This window comes from Pleurodeles waltl, chromosome 9 (assembly GCF_031143425.1).
Source record: "Pleurodeles waltl isolate 20211129_DDA chromosome 9, aPleWal1.hap1.20221129, whole genome shotgun sequence".
Lineage (NCBI taxonomy): Eukaryota > Metazoa > Chordata > Amphibia > Caudata > Salamandridae > Pleurodeles > Pleurodeles waltl.
In genome coordinates this window covers 1,091,858,377-1,091,874,883 of record NC_090448.1, presented here as the reverse complement: position 1 = coordinate 1,091,874,883, position 16,507 = coordinate 1,091,858,377, and the positions used below count along the sequence as shown (strand labels likewise).

Sequence of the window (16,507 nt, the reverse complement as noted above, 5' to 3'; positions counted from 1 at the left end):
GTGAATGAATCAGTGTATGAACGAGTCTGTTTTTTTTTCCAAATGTTTTCACATTCATGAATATTTTGCAAATAATTCGTGAATATTCGTGAATACTGCACACGGTGACACAAAATTATTTTAAACCCATAATTTGCCCCCATCCACCCCTACATCACACCCCTGGGGTCAGGGTACCTTAACCCTGACCACGTATGCCACTTTCAATGAAGAGTTTCACCTCAGGGGACTGTGCCCCGTGAAATAAAATGGCAGCCGCAACTTTCTAGTCAGGTTGTGGTCAGCCAATTACAGCCCTTCTTTTTGCACGTACATTTGAGAAAATTTGAGAATTTTCGCAATTTATTCATAATATATTTGTGAAGTCACCGCGACAAGAGATATACAAATGTGTTTTTCCTTTAATTTATCGAAAACTACTGAATGGATTTACACCTAATAAGCGAAAGCTCAATCTGTGTACCGAAAGCTAGCTTTCTGCCAAATTTGGTGTAAGTTCGTCCAGTGGTTAGGGCTGCAGTCGTGTTCAAAAGTCCTACAGGAATTAACATGGGAAACACACGTTTTTTTACCCCACTGTTTTCTCGCCCCCCACTTGATGGATTACTTCAAATCGTTCTGCACGCAGTAAGAATCACCAGAACACTTTTATTTGGAAAATTGTGTGAAGATCCGTCAAACGTGCCAAAGATATAGGCAAGTTAAAAAATGCTTTTTTTATGGAAACCTGGTCCTAACTTTAACTACCTACTGGCAACTGCCAGTAGGTAATATATATTATATATATATATATATACATATATATTAACTTTAAAAAAACGAAGGTTACAGGGATGTTATAGTTAGGCTCACATTTTAAATGTACAAAACCACAGAAATTCAGCTATGTAGTAAGAGTGATTTCAAGTAACTATACCTTGTGCCCTAGGGTAACTATAACTCACGCCCCTGCCATGCACAGTTATCTCATCAATAATTTTACTGCAAATGTTACAGTAACATTATCAATGGTGTTCTAAAAGATGTCATGAGTGCTGTAATATCTGGGGTAATTAGCAGTGAATGACGAGGGCATGAGTTTTAGTTACTTGAAATAACTCTAACTATAACAGCAGAATTACTATGGTTTCCTACATTTAAAATGTGAGCCTAACTGTAACATCCTTGTAATCTTTTTTTCTTTAAGTGAATGTCTATGTTTTTGAAATTCGATTTCCTAACTATAACATCCCTGTAACTCTTTGTTTTTTCAGTGAATTTCTATGTTGTTTTAAAATATAAAGTAATTTTAATTACTATATGTTAATCCAACCACCTCTCATACCCACCCTGAACCCTAAAAACAGCTTACCACCCAAAAACCCATACCCATCTTAAACCCTAAAAACATCTTAACCCCCCCCCCCAGGAGGCAATGAAGGCCCTGATGACCGCCACCTCCAAAGGACCAGCTCTGGCTATGTCCTGGGGAGCCCACCGCTGGGACACAGCTGTTTGCTTTTGCTTGGTGGGAGGTGTAAAAGCAAACAAAGTCCGTCTTCTAACAGCAGGAGCTGTCAAACAGTTTCCGCTGGCAGAAAGCGGGGCTTTCATCTGTTTCCTTGCACGCAAATATGAATGCAAGGAAGCAGATGAAAACATTGCTCCTGCAAGCAGGAAGCTGCTATTTCAAGCAGTTCTCTGCTATCGGAAGTAATGCCAGCTCCTACAGGAGTCGGACCGTGGGGGCATTGAGGATCCCCTGGCAGTCCTCTAGGTTTAAAGAAAAAAAAATAGTATGCACATTCAAGTCCTGGTGTATGATGTAGTGGGTCACTAGTGTTTTTATGTAAAACATTCCTAGTGAAGGAACATTTAAGTCTTTTTCCCCATCAAAATCTTTGGTTTGAATGTCAAAGTTCTGTATGGATGCTGCACACTAAGAAGACACCTGTGGAGTAGCCTCAGTGTGTCTCTGGTCGCTTGCCTACTTTAATTTCTTTTCAACTTAAAATGTTTAAGATACATACTGAAAGATGGAAGTTCTTTTTAATTGTGAAATACATTTTCCCATTAGTCCTAAAATATCTCACCATGCACTGCTAATTACCCCACAAATTACAGCACTCATGACATCTTTGATAACATCATTGATAATGTTACTGTAACATCTGCAGTAAAATTATTGATCAGATAACTGTCCATGGTGAGGGCGTGAGACATAGTTGCCTTAGGGTGTGAGTTATAGTCACTTGAAATAACTATAACAGGTGAATTTCTATGGTTTTGTAAGTTTAAAATGTGTGCCTAATTATAACGTCTGTGTAACCTTTGGTTTTTGAAGTGAAAAAAAATAATATATATATATATATATATATATATATATATATATATATATATATATATATGTTCTCAAACAAAACACACAGCCACTCCTGGAGTCCTCTACATTCAATTTGATGGTTAGCAAACACGTTTTGCCTTACGCCTTTTTCAATGCTTCACAAGTAAAAAGGTGTTACATCTCACTAAAGGTTGTTCCTTTTTCCCATTGGAGGATTATCATCGATCTCAAGACAAGACTGTGCTCTTCCATGCTTGAATACCGTGTCGTGGTTGGGCCGTCATGTTGTGCGTGTCTCATATCCACAAGCAGCATTAAACAATCACAGATCTAGATATCCATTAGAATTAAATCCCTCCATCCCCCACACAACAATGGTAATTAGCAGGCCTCCAATATTCCCGGGAACATATAATATAATTCTATTGAATGGGGGACCCAGACCGCTGACTGACCCCTGAGCAGCTTTATAGTTACTTGAGTTAACCATAACTATAACTTCCGAATTTCTAAGGTTTTATGCAAGTAAATTCAGAACCTAACTATAACGTCTGTGTAACCTTTGGTTTTTTCAGTAAATATTCATATATGTTCAGTCTTCTTTGTTAAGGCTGTTTCCCATACACACTAACTATATTTTCTAACACAAAATAAACCCCCTCATTTTGTTCCTTTCTAACTTAAATGTTTTCAGTTTTACCAGATTGATTCCATCAAGATGGCTTCAGGTGTGCCACACTTTTGTCATAAGTAAGACTGTAGCTTTCTAGTTGTTCTTTAGAATACTCTGGGAGGTTGCAGTAGAATACACGGGAATCAACTGACAGACTGCTCCTGTTGAAAGTATGTTTTGATGAGAATGTCAGACTTCATTTTCATATGGCTGAGAAATATGTGTGAATTTACAGAAAATATGCTCTAATTGTAGCTTCTGAAGCACCTTCCATTACCTCTATGGGAAATTCAGGAGAAAACAGTTTTCTCGCAAACATGATTCATGAAATCACAGCAGGGTAAAATCACCTTAGAACACATCACAATTCCTAAAATTAGTATGGTGCCATCAACAAATGATTTATATTGTAACTAATGTTTGTTATCACCCTTTATATGTTCTCATTTTTGTGACCCTCAAAATCTGCCATCACTACAATGCATTTCAATCCGGGGATATCATGTATATTGGTCCCAAGATGCCTGCTAGCACTTCCTGGTTAAAGTGATCAGATCGCACCATGAGATCTGTGCTTAGGCTCCGGCCAGATATACAAATTAGATTTTCCTTTAATATCTCGAAAACTGCTGAACAGATTTGCACCAAATAAGAAAAAGTGTGATCTGCGCACCAAAAGCTAAGTTTCTGCCAAATTTGGTGTAACTCTGTCCAGCGGTTTGGGCAGTAGTCATGTTCAAAACCCCTATGAGAATTAAAATGGGAAACACACTTTTTTTGTCCCCTTCTTTTTTTCGGGGCCCGCTTAACGGATCACCCCAAAACTTTCCATGCACAACAGGACTCACAGCACACTTAAAAAAAAGAAATTGTGAAGATTCGTAAAACGACGCCTAAGATACAGGCAAGTCAAAAAATCCTTTTCCTATGGAAACATGGTCCTAACTATAACTACCTACTGGCAAACGCCAGTAGGTAATGTAGATATATATATATATATTCATTTAAAATAATGAAGATTACGGAGACGTTATAGTGAGGCTTACATTTTAACCAAACCAAACCATAGAAATTCAACTGTTAGAGTTATCTCAAGTAACTATAACACATGCCTTAAGGTAACTATAACTCGCGCCCTCACCATGCACAGTTTTTTCATCAAACATTTTACTGCAAATTTTACATTGATATTATCAATGATGTCCTGAGTGCCGTAATTTGTGGGGTAATTAGCAGTGCATGGCGAGGGCGCGAGTTTTAGTTACCTTAAGGTGAGTTTCTATGTCCATTAAAGCTAGGTAGAATGCAAAAGTTTGTTGTTTCCTAAAATTGGGTTGTGGCCTTAAATAGTTTAGGAAACACGTCATTGGGTGAAATGACTGGAGTTAATTATTTTTCAGGACGACATCTTAAAACATGGGAACAACATACAAAGATAGTCAAGTTGGTTTTGGGTATAGTGGTATGACTCTAAAGGCCAAGAAGTGCAAGTTCAATTGCTTGGAGCTAAGCTGTGGGTCATGGTATTTCAGTAAATGAGGTTTGTCCAAAGGAAGATCTAGTTAAAACAGTCCCTGATTACCCATTTCCAAGAAAAACAAGATGTTCAGACATTTTTGTGAATAGCGGTATTCTATTCTCGCTTTGTTTCTAATTTTGCTAGTAGATCCTGTACCATTCGTCATTTTCTAAGAAAGGGGTTCGTTTTTCATGGGATAACGACTGTCAACGTCAAATACTGCTCAGGATTTACAAAGTGTTATTTCTGGTATGCCCTGTTTTTTGACTACTGATGCCAGTGACAAAGGTTTAGGTGCTGTACTAAAACAAGTGCAGGAGGAGAAGGAAGTAACAATAGCTGTTACTTTGAAAAATGTAAAAGGGCTGGATTAAATCTACTCCCCAACAAAAAGGGAGGTGCTTGCTATATTATGGGATGTTAGAAAGCTTGTATTAGATTTGAAGTGCGATCTGACCAATTTTTTAAATAGAAATGACCTAGAATCTGTCCCTCCAGGACACGCAAGTGGATAGTGGCCTTCCAGGATTTAGAATATTTGTCAAATATTTACCAGGTTTTGGTAACAGGGCTGCTGATTGTCTCTCATGGTTGGTAAGGGAGACTGATTGTATGGATGAAGAAAGAGTTGTATTGTTGATTGATGAGGAAGTCAATGTCTGTGCTGCCACTAACGGGTGTGTTAAAAAGAATGAGTGGTCACAGGAGATGAGCAGTGATTCACTTGATGTGTAATGATATTCACAATGGCAGGATTAACAATAAGCTTTCAGTGCAGAAGAGTCTTCTATCTAGCGGCTCCAGACTTATGCCGCCGCAGATTTTAAGGGACCACTTGTTGGAGATGAAAAGAGAGTCACCAAGGGATTTGCAAGCCTGCAGAAAGATTGAGAACGAGTTCTTGCAGGCCTGATATGAATTTGCAAGTTGAAAGAAAGGTGAAAGAGTGCATGGATTGCAGAGTAAGTAATAAATGTAGAAAGGTTGGATCACAACCTTTTGTTTGTAGATAGATTTCCCAAAAGATAAGGGAGGAAGTTGCATTTAATATTCTTGGGACATTGGCATTTGGTACAGTACCGACGTACACTTGTGTTCTTATAGACTTCTATTCTCGGTGGCCTCAGGGAACCATGGTCCATGAGATTTCCACTTCATCTGTGGTTACATTTTTGATTCAAAGTTTTTTAGTCGCTAGAGTAACCCAAAGGTTATCTTGACTGACAATGGAGTTCAACTGCCCCCTAAAGAGATGGGTGAGTCCTTAAGGAAAAGATGAATTCTCCACCAGAGGTGTTCCTTGTACCCTCTTCAGATTAATAGAATTGTTGAAAGATTCACAAGGGCATTAAAATAATCCATACATCTATTGAAGAGCGAGGTAAACAAGAGAGTGGAAGAATGTAGATTAACTCCTCATGCCTCTACTGGGGTTACTCCCTTTGAGATGTTTTGCAAAAGGAAACCTTGTACAAAACATTTCCCTCTGGGGTCAGATTACAAATGGTGTGAAGTAAGAATGTTTGGGCTGCATATCTAAAAAGAGAGTAGGTTGAGCAGTCAAATAGAAAATTGCATATTGACAAGTGGAAAGCTGTCACGGTGAATGTTAGCGACATGGTGAGAGTCAAATTTCCTAAGGCCCAATTTTTATATCATGGAAAATAGTAATCCTTTCAAGGTGATTACACTTTTCAAAGAAGCTGTAATGCTGGAGGATTGGTGGATATGAATCCTCAATCGAATATCCATGGAATAATGATCTCTGCTTTCTGCTGGTATAGGTTGATCACCTTCACAGTATTAAACAGGCTATTACAATTTGTCTATATAGTTTTAGGGAAAATTGCTTTTATCTATCTTTGCTTTTTGGATTCATTTTTGTTCTTAGTTGTTCTTATCCTTTTGCAGGGGAGTGGGGATGTGGCATCTGGGGTTGCCTGTCTAGCTTTTCTATTATAGACTCATCCCCTGGGCTTGCCTTAGAATGTTTGAGAGCAAACTATTAGTGGTGGTCCATTTGGAACAGAGGAACCTGGAGAGCAGTTTTAAGTTTAGAGTTGGGGAGGCCATACACAGCGTACTAATTTTCTCTAGTCCTAAGTGTGACTTTCAAATGTTTTTTATGTTTCCATCCCAGAATGCAGCCTCATTCGACTTGTGAAGATGTGCTATCAAAAAGTGTAAACAGTACAAAAATAGATAGATAGATAGATAGATAGATAGATAGATAGATAGATAGATAGATAGATAGATAGATAGATAGATAGATAGACCAAGTAATATCAGAGTGCCAAATTTACTGCTGCTGTTCTAGACCTATAGCTGTTTTGGACAGTCTCAAACAACATAAACATGAACATACCTGTTTTTGAGTGGCAGCAATAGATGTTCAAAGTACAAAAGTCCAAGGCTGTTAATACTCAGCAAGATCTCATCCATGGACAACACATCTATCTGGAATGGATTTGCAGTGATCTTAATCCTGTGCGCCCCTTTGTCACATACCAATACCACACAGGTACTGTCCTCCTGGACTTTAGTTAGCCTAGGCCAATAAAATACTTGTGTTAGGGACCAATAAACCAATAGTGTTATACAGTCTAGATGAAGAAGCAGGATTTTTCAAGTGACAAACAATCCAGCAAGTAACTGGTATAACTGAATATTGTACTTTCACATTTCCAGATTATTTTTGGACATTCTGGACAATACAACTGTAATGCAATCACACAATTGGCAGCATATATTGCACTTTAAATGTTATTGAAAAATGCAGGCAACAGAATGGCTATTGCCTGTGGTGATTTTCAACGGAAACAATGGGAAACAGTGCTTTTGCTTAAATCTATGAAGTGTGAATCATACATAGAGCTAGACAGTTACCTCTTTCCCAAAATAAAATGTTACTAACCCTGAATGGAGCGGGAACATTGGGTAAACTAGACCCTAAAGTCTTTATATCACTGTATCAAATTACACTCTTTGTCAAGACAGGTGATAGCATTCATAATACAATAGGCGGTGTTCCAGTTCAAAAGATTACCATTTGGGCTTGTAGTGTGGTCAGTTTTACGTATTCGTTGCGCTTTAGCTTCAGGCTTTAGGCCTTTATGCACTTTGCCCTGAATATATTTTATTCATTTGCTGACAGCTTAGAGCCTCTGTGCACTTTGCTCTGCATGCTTTTTATTAGGCTTCGTACTGTTATTTTTCGAATAGCCAGTTCTACGGTGTTGTTTTGTTATTCATATCACACTGTTTTGCCTACTTCAGCACTGGAGTTCTCCATAACATATTTACTCTGTGCTTCAGTCAAGGATACAGTCTGGTACATTGCCGATAGACGTGGTAGGAGTTTAGACTTGGCATTCCTGCGTAGGGACATTTTGTGATCACGATGACATGTTAGTTATAAAATCACTTCCTTGTCCCAATACACGCAAGAGGGAGATTCCGACCAGAGACCCACAGCTAGACGCTGACTGCCTCGTTGCAGATGCTGAACCAGATTACAGGCCTTTGCTCAGGTATGAGGGCGTATGTCTCCCCGGTGATTCGGAAAGGCAAGCTAGAAGCTTAACATGCTGTGCTCTAAATAGAACAAGCAGAGGGAGAGTAGAAACTGTTAGGAAATATGATAGCTTTATTCTTATGTTTTACTCTCCTGGTGACTATTTCAATCCTACTGTGTTGTATTGTTCTGGTTATTGCGGCTCACGCCTTATTATCTAAAATACAGTCGTTTTATTAAAAACATTATATAAAACCTATACTGTCTTTGTCATTTGTATATGAGACCATATTGTAAATGAGAGAGTTGGTTTGGATCTGAGTGACCACGACTTCCCTGAGAAGTTCCAAAGATGTCATGCGCTCGGCTGCCTAATCATTTCTTCCCCGTGGGAGAAATGAGGCACTGCTAGTTAGCCGGAGCAAAAAACGGATTTAGGGTGACAAAGTTCCTTACACGTGGGTCAGACTCAGTCTCCCACACCGTTATCGATCCTGCTGCCTAGAAATCCAGTAGTCTCATTTAGGATAATGAGAGCCCACGCGACATGGCGCCGCCAACGATTGGTCTGGCTCTAATGTTTAGGTCCGACTGACTCTCTTGGTCTCATATATATTTTGACTCCTCGGTTCCGTATACGGAGACGTCCGTGGGGCTGAGGCTTTCCGCCGCCACGGGATAGGTGCTTCCTATTGCTTAGTGGTTGGTTGTTCAAGCTTGAACTTTGAAAGGAAAAACCCCGATATTGGTGTGCCTTCTCTGACCTGGAGCTATTTTTTATAAATGGCGAATCCTAATGTAGTGAATATAGCAATCAATATGCGTCACCCGCTCACAGGACATCTGATAGCACATGGACTAACAGTCCAGGGGGTCCAGTCACTTTTGTGGTGGATGCCCATGCAGCCTATAGGACAGAACGTTTTTATTCTTGGGTCGCATTTCCAGCAGTAGATGGGGGTACAAATACTTTTCACGAATACACTGTTGCGAATGTCCCTGGACAATACAGGGCTTACGCTTATTTAGAAATACCTCTATCTTATCAAGAACACCATAATTGGCTTGATGGCGCCCTCCCACACACAGTTGCACAAGTTAGGTTAGGTCCACTGAGTAATGATGGTCCTACCTGGCCTTTATTGGCTACATATACACCTCATCCTGCGGTTGCTCAATTGGCAGTGGTTGAAGTTCGTCGTTTATATACAGACTTAACGGCTACATATAGACGATTAGTTCAGTTTGTCATGCAGACACTAAATACAAACGCAGCGCGTGCTGCTCCAGCGCACCCACAGGCAGTGGTTCCGGGTATTAATCCGGCCACTGTACACTCTGTTATGGGTAAGGTACCGGCTAAACGAGAGGAGACTCCATTTTGGCTGGCGCAAAAAATTAATACGCTGGAAGCAGTATTTCCCCATACGGGACCTCAGGATAAACATAGAATTTTGACGATGTGTTTGCCGTATGGGATGGTTCCTCCGGTGGACCTTTGTAATACCTGGGACACGGTGTTTGCCGCGCTCTACACTACGGCACACGGTACACCGACATTAGCTAATTTACCGGACGTGCTTAAACAAATTCAAGATGAATATGGGGCTGCCCCTGCCTTAGATTTGGGCATGCAGTTGCTGGGCAATTTTGCCACAGTTTCTTCTATTATTTTGAGTAATCTCAAAGGAGAGGCAGTAGCACTAGCGGTGCGAATGCGTCTTCGGGATATTCCGCTGCTTAATCAGGAGCGGGAACTCCCGAGAATAATAGCGGAAACATATTCTAGTATTGGTCGAGATAGCCTAGGTGCTAGACCACAGAAACCCCAGTTACAGGGTAAAAATAATAAAGATAATGCTAAACAGCAACAACCTGAGGGTTCCAAAAAGCGCTGGGACAAGAAACAGCAAACACCTAAAAAAGATGGTGGGCAGTCTCCGCAACCGGAGACCCCACAGAATAAGTATAATCTCCGGAATAGGGATACTTTGAAGACGCCTGATAGATATCAATATACTGATACACGCCAATCTCGTTCCTTTCAGGACTCCTCGGAAAAGAGAAGTGAGAGAGGTGGGCGGTCAGAGCGGAGGACGGAGTACGTGAAACCGAGACAGGATTCACAACGCTCGGCGGAGGTTTCTATTAAACAAGAAGAGAAACCGCTGCAACAAAAACAGCAATTTAAAAAGAAGAAAGTGGCAGCAGTCTCAGTTAGACATGCCACTCAAGAAGAGAGTTCTCTTGCCGAACAAGACATGGGCGTTAGCACTGTTAGACAGCGCGGCAGAGGTCACAATAGTTCGCCGGAGTCTTCTAGAGCATCTGGAGGTGAAAGCAACTGATGACTTCATACAAGTCGAGACGGCGGATATGCGAGTCTCTGATCCTGATAGAGTATATGAAGTGACTCTGCGATTGGAAGGGGACATTGACCGTATTATAAACGCCATTTTTTGGGACCATGTGGTAAAATCATATGATGTTCTGCTGGCCGAACAGGATTGGCCACCTGACTTTGTTCGCGGCTGTCCGGTTGGGGAGGAGGTTATTACACCTTCCTTCTCACCACTTGTTCCGAGAGAACTAGCGGAGTCCTATAGTAAATCATGGGCTCTAGCACAGGCTCCTGCCTTGTATAGAAATAACGTGGGGTGGGACAGACAATCACCTTATCACGTAATTCCGATAAAGGGCGAACCTCAGCCACAACCGCAGTATCCTATTAAATTTGAAGCAAGGGCATCGGTTAGGAAAATTCTTACACAATTGGAGTACCAGGGTGTAATTGAGCCCTGTGTCTCGCCGATGAATAATCCCTTATTTCCGGTTGCTAAACCGGACCATTCATATAGGATAGTGGTGGATTATAGACATTTGAATAATCATACACGCACATATGCAATACAGAATTCACATAGCGCAGCGCTTATGAATAATATAGTGCGTAAAAAATACAAAACTACATTAGATATCTCGAATGGATTTTTCTGCCAGAATATAGCGCCCGAAAGTCGGGACTATACCAGTTTCAGTGCGTTTGGCTCTCAGAAAATTTTTTGTCGTTTGCCTCAGGGGTATAAGAATAGCCCAGGACTGTTTTCGGCTCGTGTAACTGAAATGCTGCACGAGTTCGACCCTGAAGCGTTATCATATGTTGATGACATATATCTGACAGACGATGAGATTCTGCAACATCTAAGGCGTGTATCGCGCATTGTTGTGGGGTTTGCTGATATTGGCTATAAGTTTAATTTTAAGAAATCAAAGATTGCCTTCCTCAGTGTCATTTTCCTGGGATATGAGTTGTCGAGTGAGGGCAAGAGCTTAGCGCCACATTTTTTGGAGAAATGTGCTTTATTGCAGCCTCCTAATATGGTTCGGAAGCTCCAGTCATTGTTGGGGTTTCTGAATTTTGGCAGAACGTACATTCCTGATTATGCTACGCGTATAAAACCCTTATACGAATTGATTCGCCCGAATTTTTCGAGTAAATTTTGGACGATTGAGCATATACACATACTACGAGAGTTACAGACTGATCTCTTAGCAGTTAAACACTTACACACACGGGACAATAAGACACATTTAGTCATCAGGGTGATACCTGGGGCTGTTGGGTTTACGTATGTCACCTTTAATGAGGGTGAGACAGTCCCGATTGCATACAAGTCCCACTTGTATTCTGCTTCAGAACAACGATTTGCACAGACTGAGAAAATACTCACTGCAGTACAGATGGCTGTGATTAAAGAAAGACCGCTTGCCCAGGGCCAACACATTATTGTCGTTTCCCCGATTCCGGCCTTAGAGGCTGTTACAAAAGCGAGTGTTCCTAATTCAAAAGCTTTACACCGCGATGGATACAATGGGCTACGTCTTTGACATCCACTGATGTAGATTATGTATTTGACCCTAAACTACAGACTCAAGAATTTCTTCAATATGAGATGGAATACCCTGTTCCTGCTGGTACGTTGCCTATTGACCAATATCAAGTGGTCATGTATACCGATGGCTCTGCGCAACCAGCGGTTGGGACTAAACAACAGTATTCTGCTGCATGTGCGGTGGTGAGCGGCACTATGGAGGGGGAAGTGTTCTGCCCCCGACATACTTATACTAAAACCTTGGGAGATTGCACGGCACAGCTGGCTGAGCTCAAAGCTCTATTGTTAGCGTTGGAGCACGCGGATCCGGCGATTTTAACCTTGCTGGTCTGTGACTCCTACTACTGTGTACAGTCTTTCAATGAATATTTACACTATTGGAAGATGAATGGGTTCAGAGATTCTAAAGGCAACACCATTAAACATAAAATGTTGTGGGGTAAGGTTGCGGATCTGAAGGAAACGCTTCCTAACGTCCATGTTGTGCATACACTTGGACACCAGCGCGTTGGAATACACGTTGCTGGGAATACTTTGGCTGATGTAGCCGCAAAGTCGGCAGTGGCTGTCGCCACTGTGGCCGCAGTGACTCGTTCGAGTTCCAAACCAGACACAGAAATTTCGGCTGCCATAAAGGCTACGGCTGATGGCACGCCCTTTCCTAAAGGATTTCCTTCTAAATATAGTTACTGCTTGAATGGTGCGCTGAATGCTACTGTTACAATTCCAGGCATTGGTGTACGTGAAATTCCCAATTAAATTGAGAGACCTCGATTAATTTCTGCAGCATATGAGGGGGTGGCTTCTGCACATGCTGGGGTGGCTGCCACGATTTCACTTTTACAGGCTTGTTACTGGTGGCCTGGTCTCTATAAAGAGACAAAGCAATATGTCCTTTGTTGTGACGTTTGTCAACAAATTAAAGCGTCGTCGGCTAGACGCCCGCAGCAGACGCCCCTTCTGATTTCAAATAAACCTTTACAGTGTGTGTACTTGGACCATTGTGGTCCGCTGACACCAGATAGTGCATACAAATATATATTGGTTGCTGTAGATTCGTGCTCCAGATTTGTGTGGGTATGGCCTCAACGCTCGGCTGACGCTCGGACTGTTATTAAAGATTTGCGCATCTTTGTCGATACATTTGCAGTTGCGGCTTTTCATTCGGACCAGGGCCCTGCTTTTGCCTCTAAGGCATTCAGGGACACCATGGCTTCGTTGGGGGTCCAACTCCAATTCTCGTCTCCATTTCATCCCGAGGGAAATTCTGTCGTGGAGCGTTTAAATCGTGATTTAAAGCAATCCTTAATGGCCAGGGTTATAGGTACGGGTCGTGGTTGGCTAGCCCACCTATATGGAGTACAGAGAGCACTTAATAACTTGCCTAGAAGGTCACTGGGGGGTCGTACTTCATATGAGTGCCTGTTTGGAACACGAATGTATGTTCCTGATCTAGATGGTCCTGGTGTGGAGGCGGCAGATACGCCCTTTGACATAAATGATCGTGTCACTGTTTTGCAGGATTTACAACAATTCCGTGAAGATAACTCTTCTGCCAGTGCTGCCTCCTCAGGAATTAAGGATGAGCCAGTAACACCTACTGGTTGGATACCCAGGATTGGGGATCTAGTGCGTGAAAAGGTTGCAGTTAAAAAAGAATTTGGTCCTTCTTATCGAGCACCTGTCCCTGTGTTGGGGGTAAGCGGCACGAGAACTGTGATTTTACCGCCAGTGCGAGGGGCCAAAGGAAATCGCTTTGTTTCCATTGATAATGTCAAGTTACAACATGTGGCCGATTCTGCACAGCAGACCAAGAGGGACACCCAGTAGTTCCGGAATCCCTCTCACTACTGGGGAAGAAGTCCCGCTGCAGGTGATTTTCACCGACACTGTTTCCTCTCTGAGCTTGGGGAGGGTGGATGATGATCTTGCGATTGTTCCACCGACGACGATTAATATTGAATCTTTTGATCAACTTGCTGTACGTTCTACTGATGTTTCTGAACATGTGGTCTATAGAGTGCCAAGGCGAGAGCCTCCATCTGCTTCTTTGTTCACAGTTGCACCTTTTGCTAGAACTGCCTCTGGCTGCTTCAACAACGCTGATACTGATGTGTCCGGCTCCTCGTCCTCGATGTCTTCTGTCCACGGTCCACGTCGGATGCTGGATTGGCTTAAACGCACATATTTTGTTTTTCCTTGGAACTATTTTTGGCTGTTTTTGGCCGTGAGGACTCTTTTATTATGGTTGGGATTTGTGGTTACTTTTTTTCTGATAATACATGGTCATTTTCTTCCTGATCGATCTGACATTGAGCACGTGGAGACTGTGTTAAAACCGCATTTTTCGTCTCATATGGTTCGAAGAGACTTGTCCACAGTAAACATTTCTGCTATACCAATTCCGGATGGGATTGTGTGGGATAAAGTAATGTTTGATATATATGGTCCCACTGAATTGATTCAAATACCGTATGTCCTCAAATTATCAATGAATGATATTGTTATACCTGGCATTGTTTCTGATGATTGGGATGTGAAGACAGTAGATTCTATGCTAACGGATTTGCAATATTATACTGTCTATGACGATGAAGATGCTTACCAATTTAGAGATAATCATGGTGACATGTTTTGCCACAACTATTATGGACACCACTTTATTCATAAAGCTAGTAGCCCTAAGTCCATATTTACTTATGTGCAATGGGAACATTGCTCAACTCCTCCACAAGGGAGTTCGAAAACGTATTATGATAAATTTGCATATTTTTCTGGGCATGATCAACAAAATGCTAAGTCTTACTATTTTAAAGTTGCACCGTATTCCAATAAGCAAATGTTATTGACCGATACTAAATTACTGTATTCAAATTTGTTTGTATCTAAACTTTCGGTCGAGGGGTATGAATACTGGTTTAAAACTGTTGATTTGAAAAGTGTTTGGGGTTCAAAAAATTGGCAAATTCGAGGCAGGGACACGTTATTTAGAGCATGTATTATCCCAGTGCAGATGATTTTCCTCAATGACACAGTACAACAGACTAGCTGTTTGGGCTTAGCGACAATTAGAGAGTTGACTTTGCCTAGTATACCTGTCCCTTCTAAATTGAGAGATTGGCAGCATTATGTGAATGCTACCTTTAGTGAATTTACACATTGGGTTCAGAATGGTACGCTTAACATTTCATCGTTACATCCAGGTGGGTGGTTATTATGGCCTGTAGACACTAATGTGTGTCATCAACGTTTTGTTACCTCTTCAGGGGTGTTCAGGACTAGTAGGGCAGACCCTCGTTACATTTCACCAGAACATGCTCATATTATAACTACATGCAGTGTGGGGAAGCTTTGTCAGCAATGGTTGAAGTCATCCACGCTGGATGCAGTTAAGTCACATCTCACGTTACTGTCTAATGATACTGATTTACAAGATTTTTTGTCGGGTCCCAAAGTACCACGGAAGAAAAGGTTCTTATACGAAGTTTATAATGAGATTTGGAAGCTTTCACAACAAGAGGCTGCAGCCCGGTTGAGGCAGATTGATCAGGAAAACCTGATGCAGACTTTGGGGGTCATTCTAACTCTGGCGGGCGGCGGAGGCCGCCTGCCAGAGTTCCCCCCTCCGAAATACCGCACCGCGGTCAGTAGACCGCGGAGGGTATTCTGAGTTTTTCCCTGGGCTGGCGGGCGGTCGCCAAAAGACCGCCCGCCAGCCCAGGGAAAAACTCCCTTCCCACGAGGATGCCGGCTCGTAATCGAGCCGGCGGAGTGGGAAGGTGCGACGGGTGCAGTTGCACCCGTCGCGTATTTCACTGTCTGCCAAGCAGACAGTGAAATACTTGTAGGGGCCCTCTTACTGGGGCCCCTGCAGTGCCCATGCCTGTGGCATGGGCACTGCAGGGGCCCCCAGGGGCCCCGCGACCCCCCCCTACCGCCATCCAGTTCCCGGCGGGCGGACCGCCGGGAACTGGATGGCGGTAGGGGGGGTCGGAATCCCCTCGGGACCGCCGAGATCCGGATGGCGGTAGGGGGGGTCGCGGGGCCCCTGGGGGCCCCTGCAGTGCCCATGCCACTGGCATGGGCATTGCAGGGGCCCCCGTAAGAGGGCCCCTACATGTATTTCACTGTCTGCTGCGCAGACAGTGAAATACGCGACGGGTGCAACTGCACCCGTCGCACAGCTTCCACTCCGCCGGCTCGATTCCGAGCCGGCTTCATCGTGGAAGCCTCTTTCCCGCTGGGCTGGCTGGCGGTCTGAAGGCGACCGCCCGCCAGCCCAGCGGGAAAGTCAGAATTACCGCCGCGGTCTTTCGACCGCGGAACGGTAACCTGACGGCGGGACTTTGGCGGGCGGCCTCCGCCGCCCGCCAAGGTCAGAATGAGGGCCAGAGTTCCTTACACGTGGGTCAGACTCAGTCTCCCACACCGTTATCGATCCTGCTGCCTAGAAATCCAGTAGTCTCATTTAGGATAATGAGAGCCCACGCGACAGGCTTGCAAATGCAGCCTCTCTTTTCCAGAGGTTGATTGGCCCCTAACTTAAAGAACTAAAACTGATGCAATATTTTCCAGCTAATTCACT

At 42.8% G+C, this 16,507-nt stretch overlaps 1 protein-coding gene across 2 annotated transcripts in view; it reads right to left on the bottom strand.

Annotated features, from left to right (window-relative positions):
- GANC (glucosidase alpha, neutral C) overlaps window positions 1–16,507 on the bottom strand; it is a 388,017-nt gene that overhangs the window by 303,331 nt on the left and 68,179 nt on the right. For both annotated transcript variants that reach the window (XM_069208780.1, XM_069208781.1), the window contains one exon: window positions 6,881–7,063. In XM_069208780.1, the coding sequence (XP_069064881.1) occupies window positions 6,881–7,063 (183 nt within the window). The remainder of the gene's footprint in view (window positions 1–6,880; window positions 7,064–16,507) is intronic.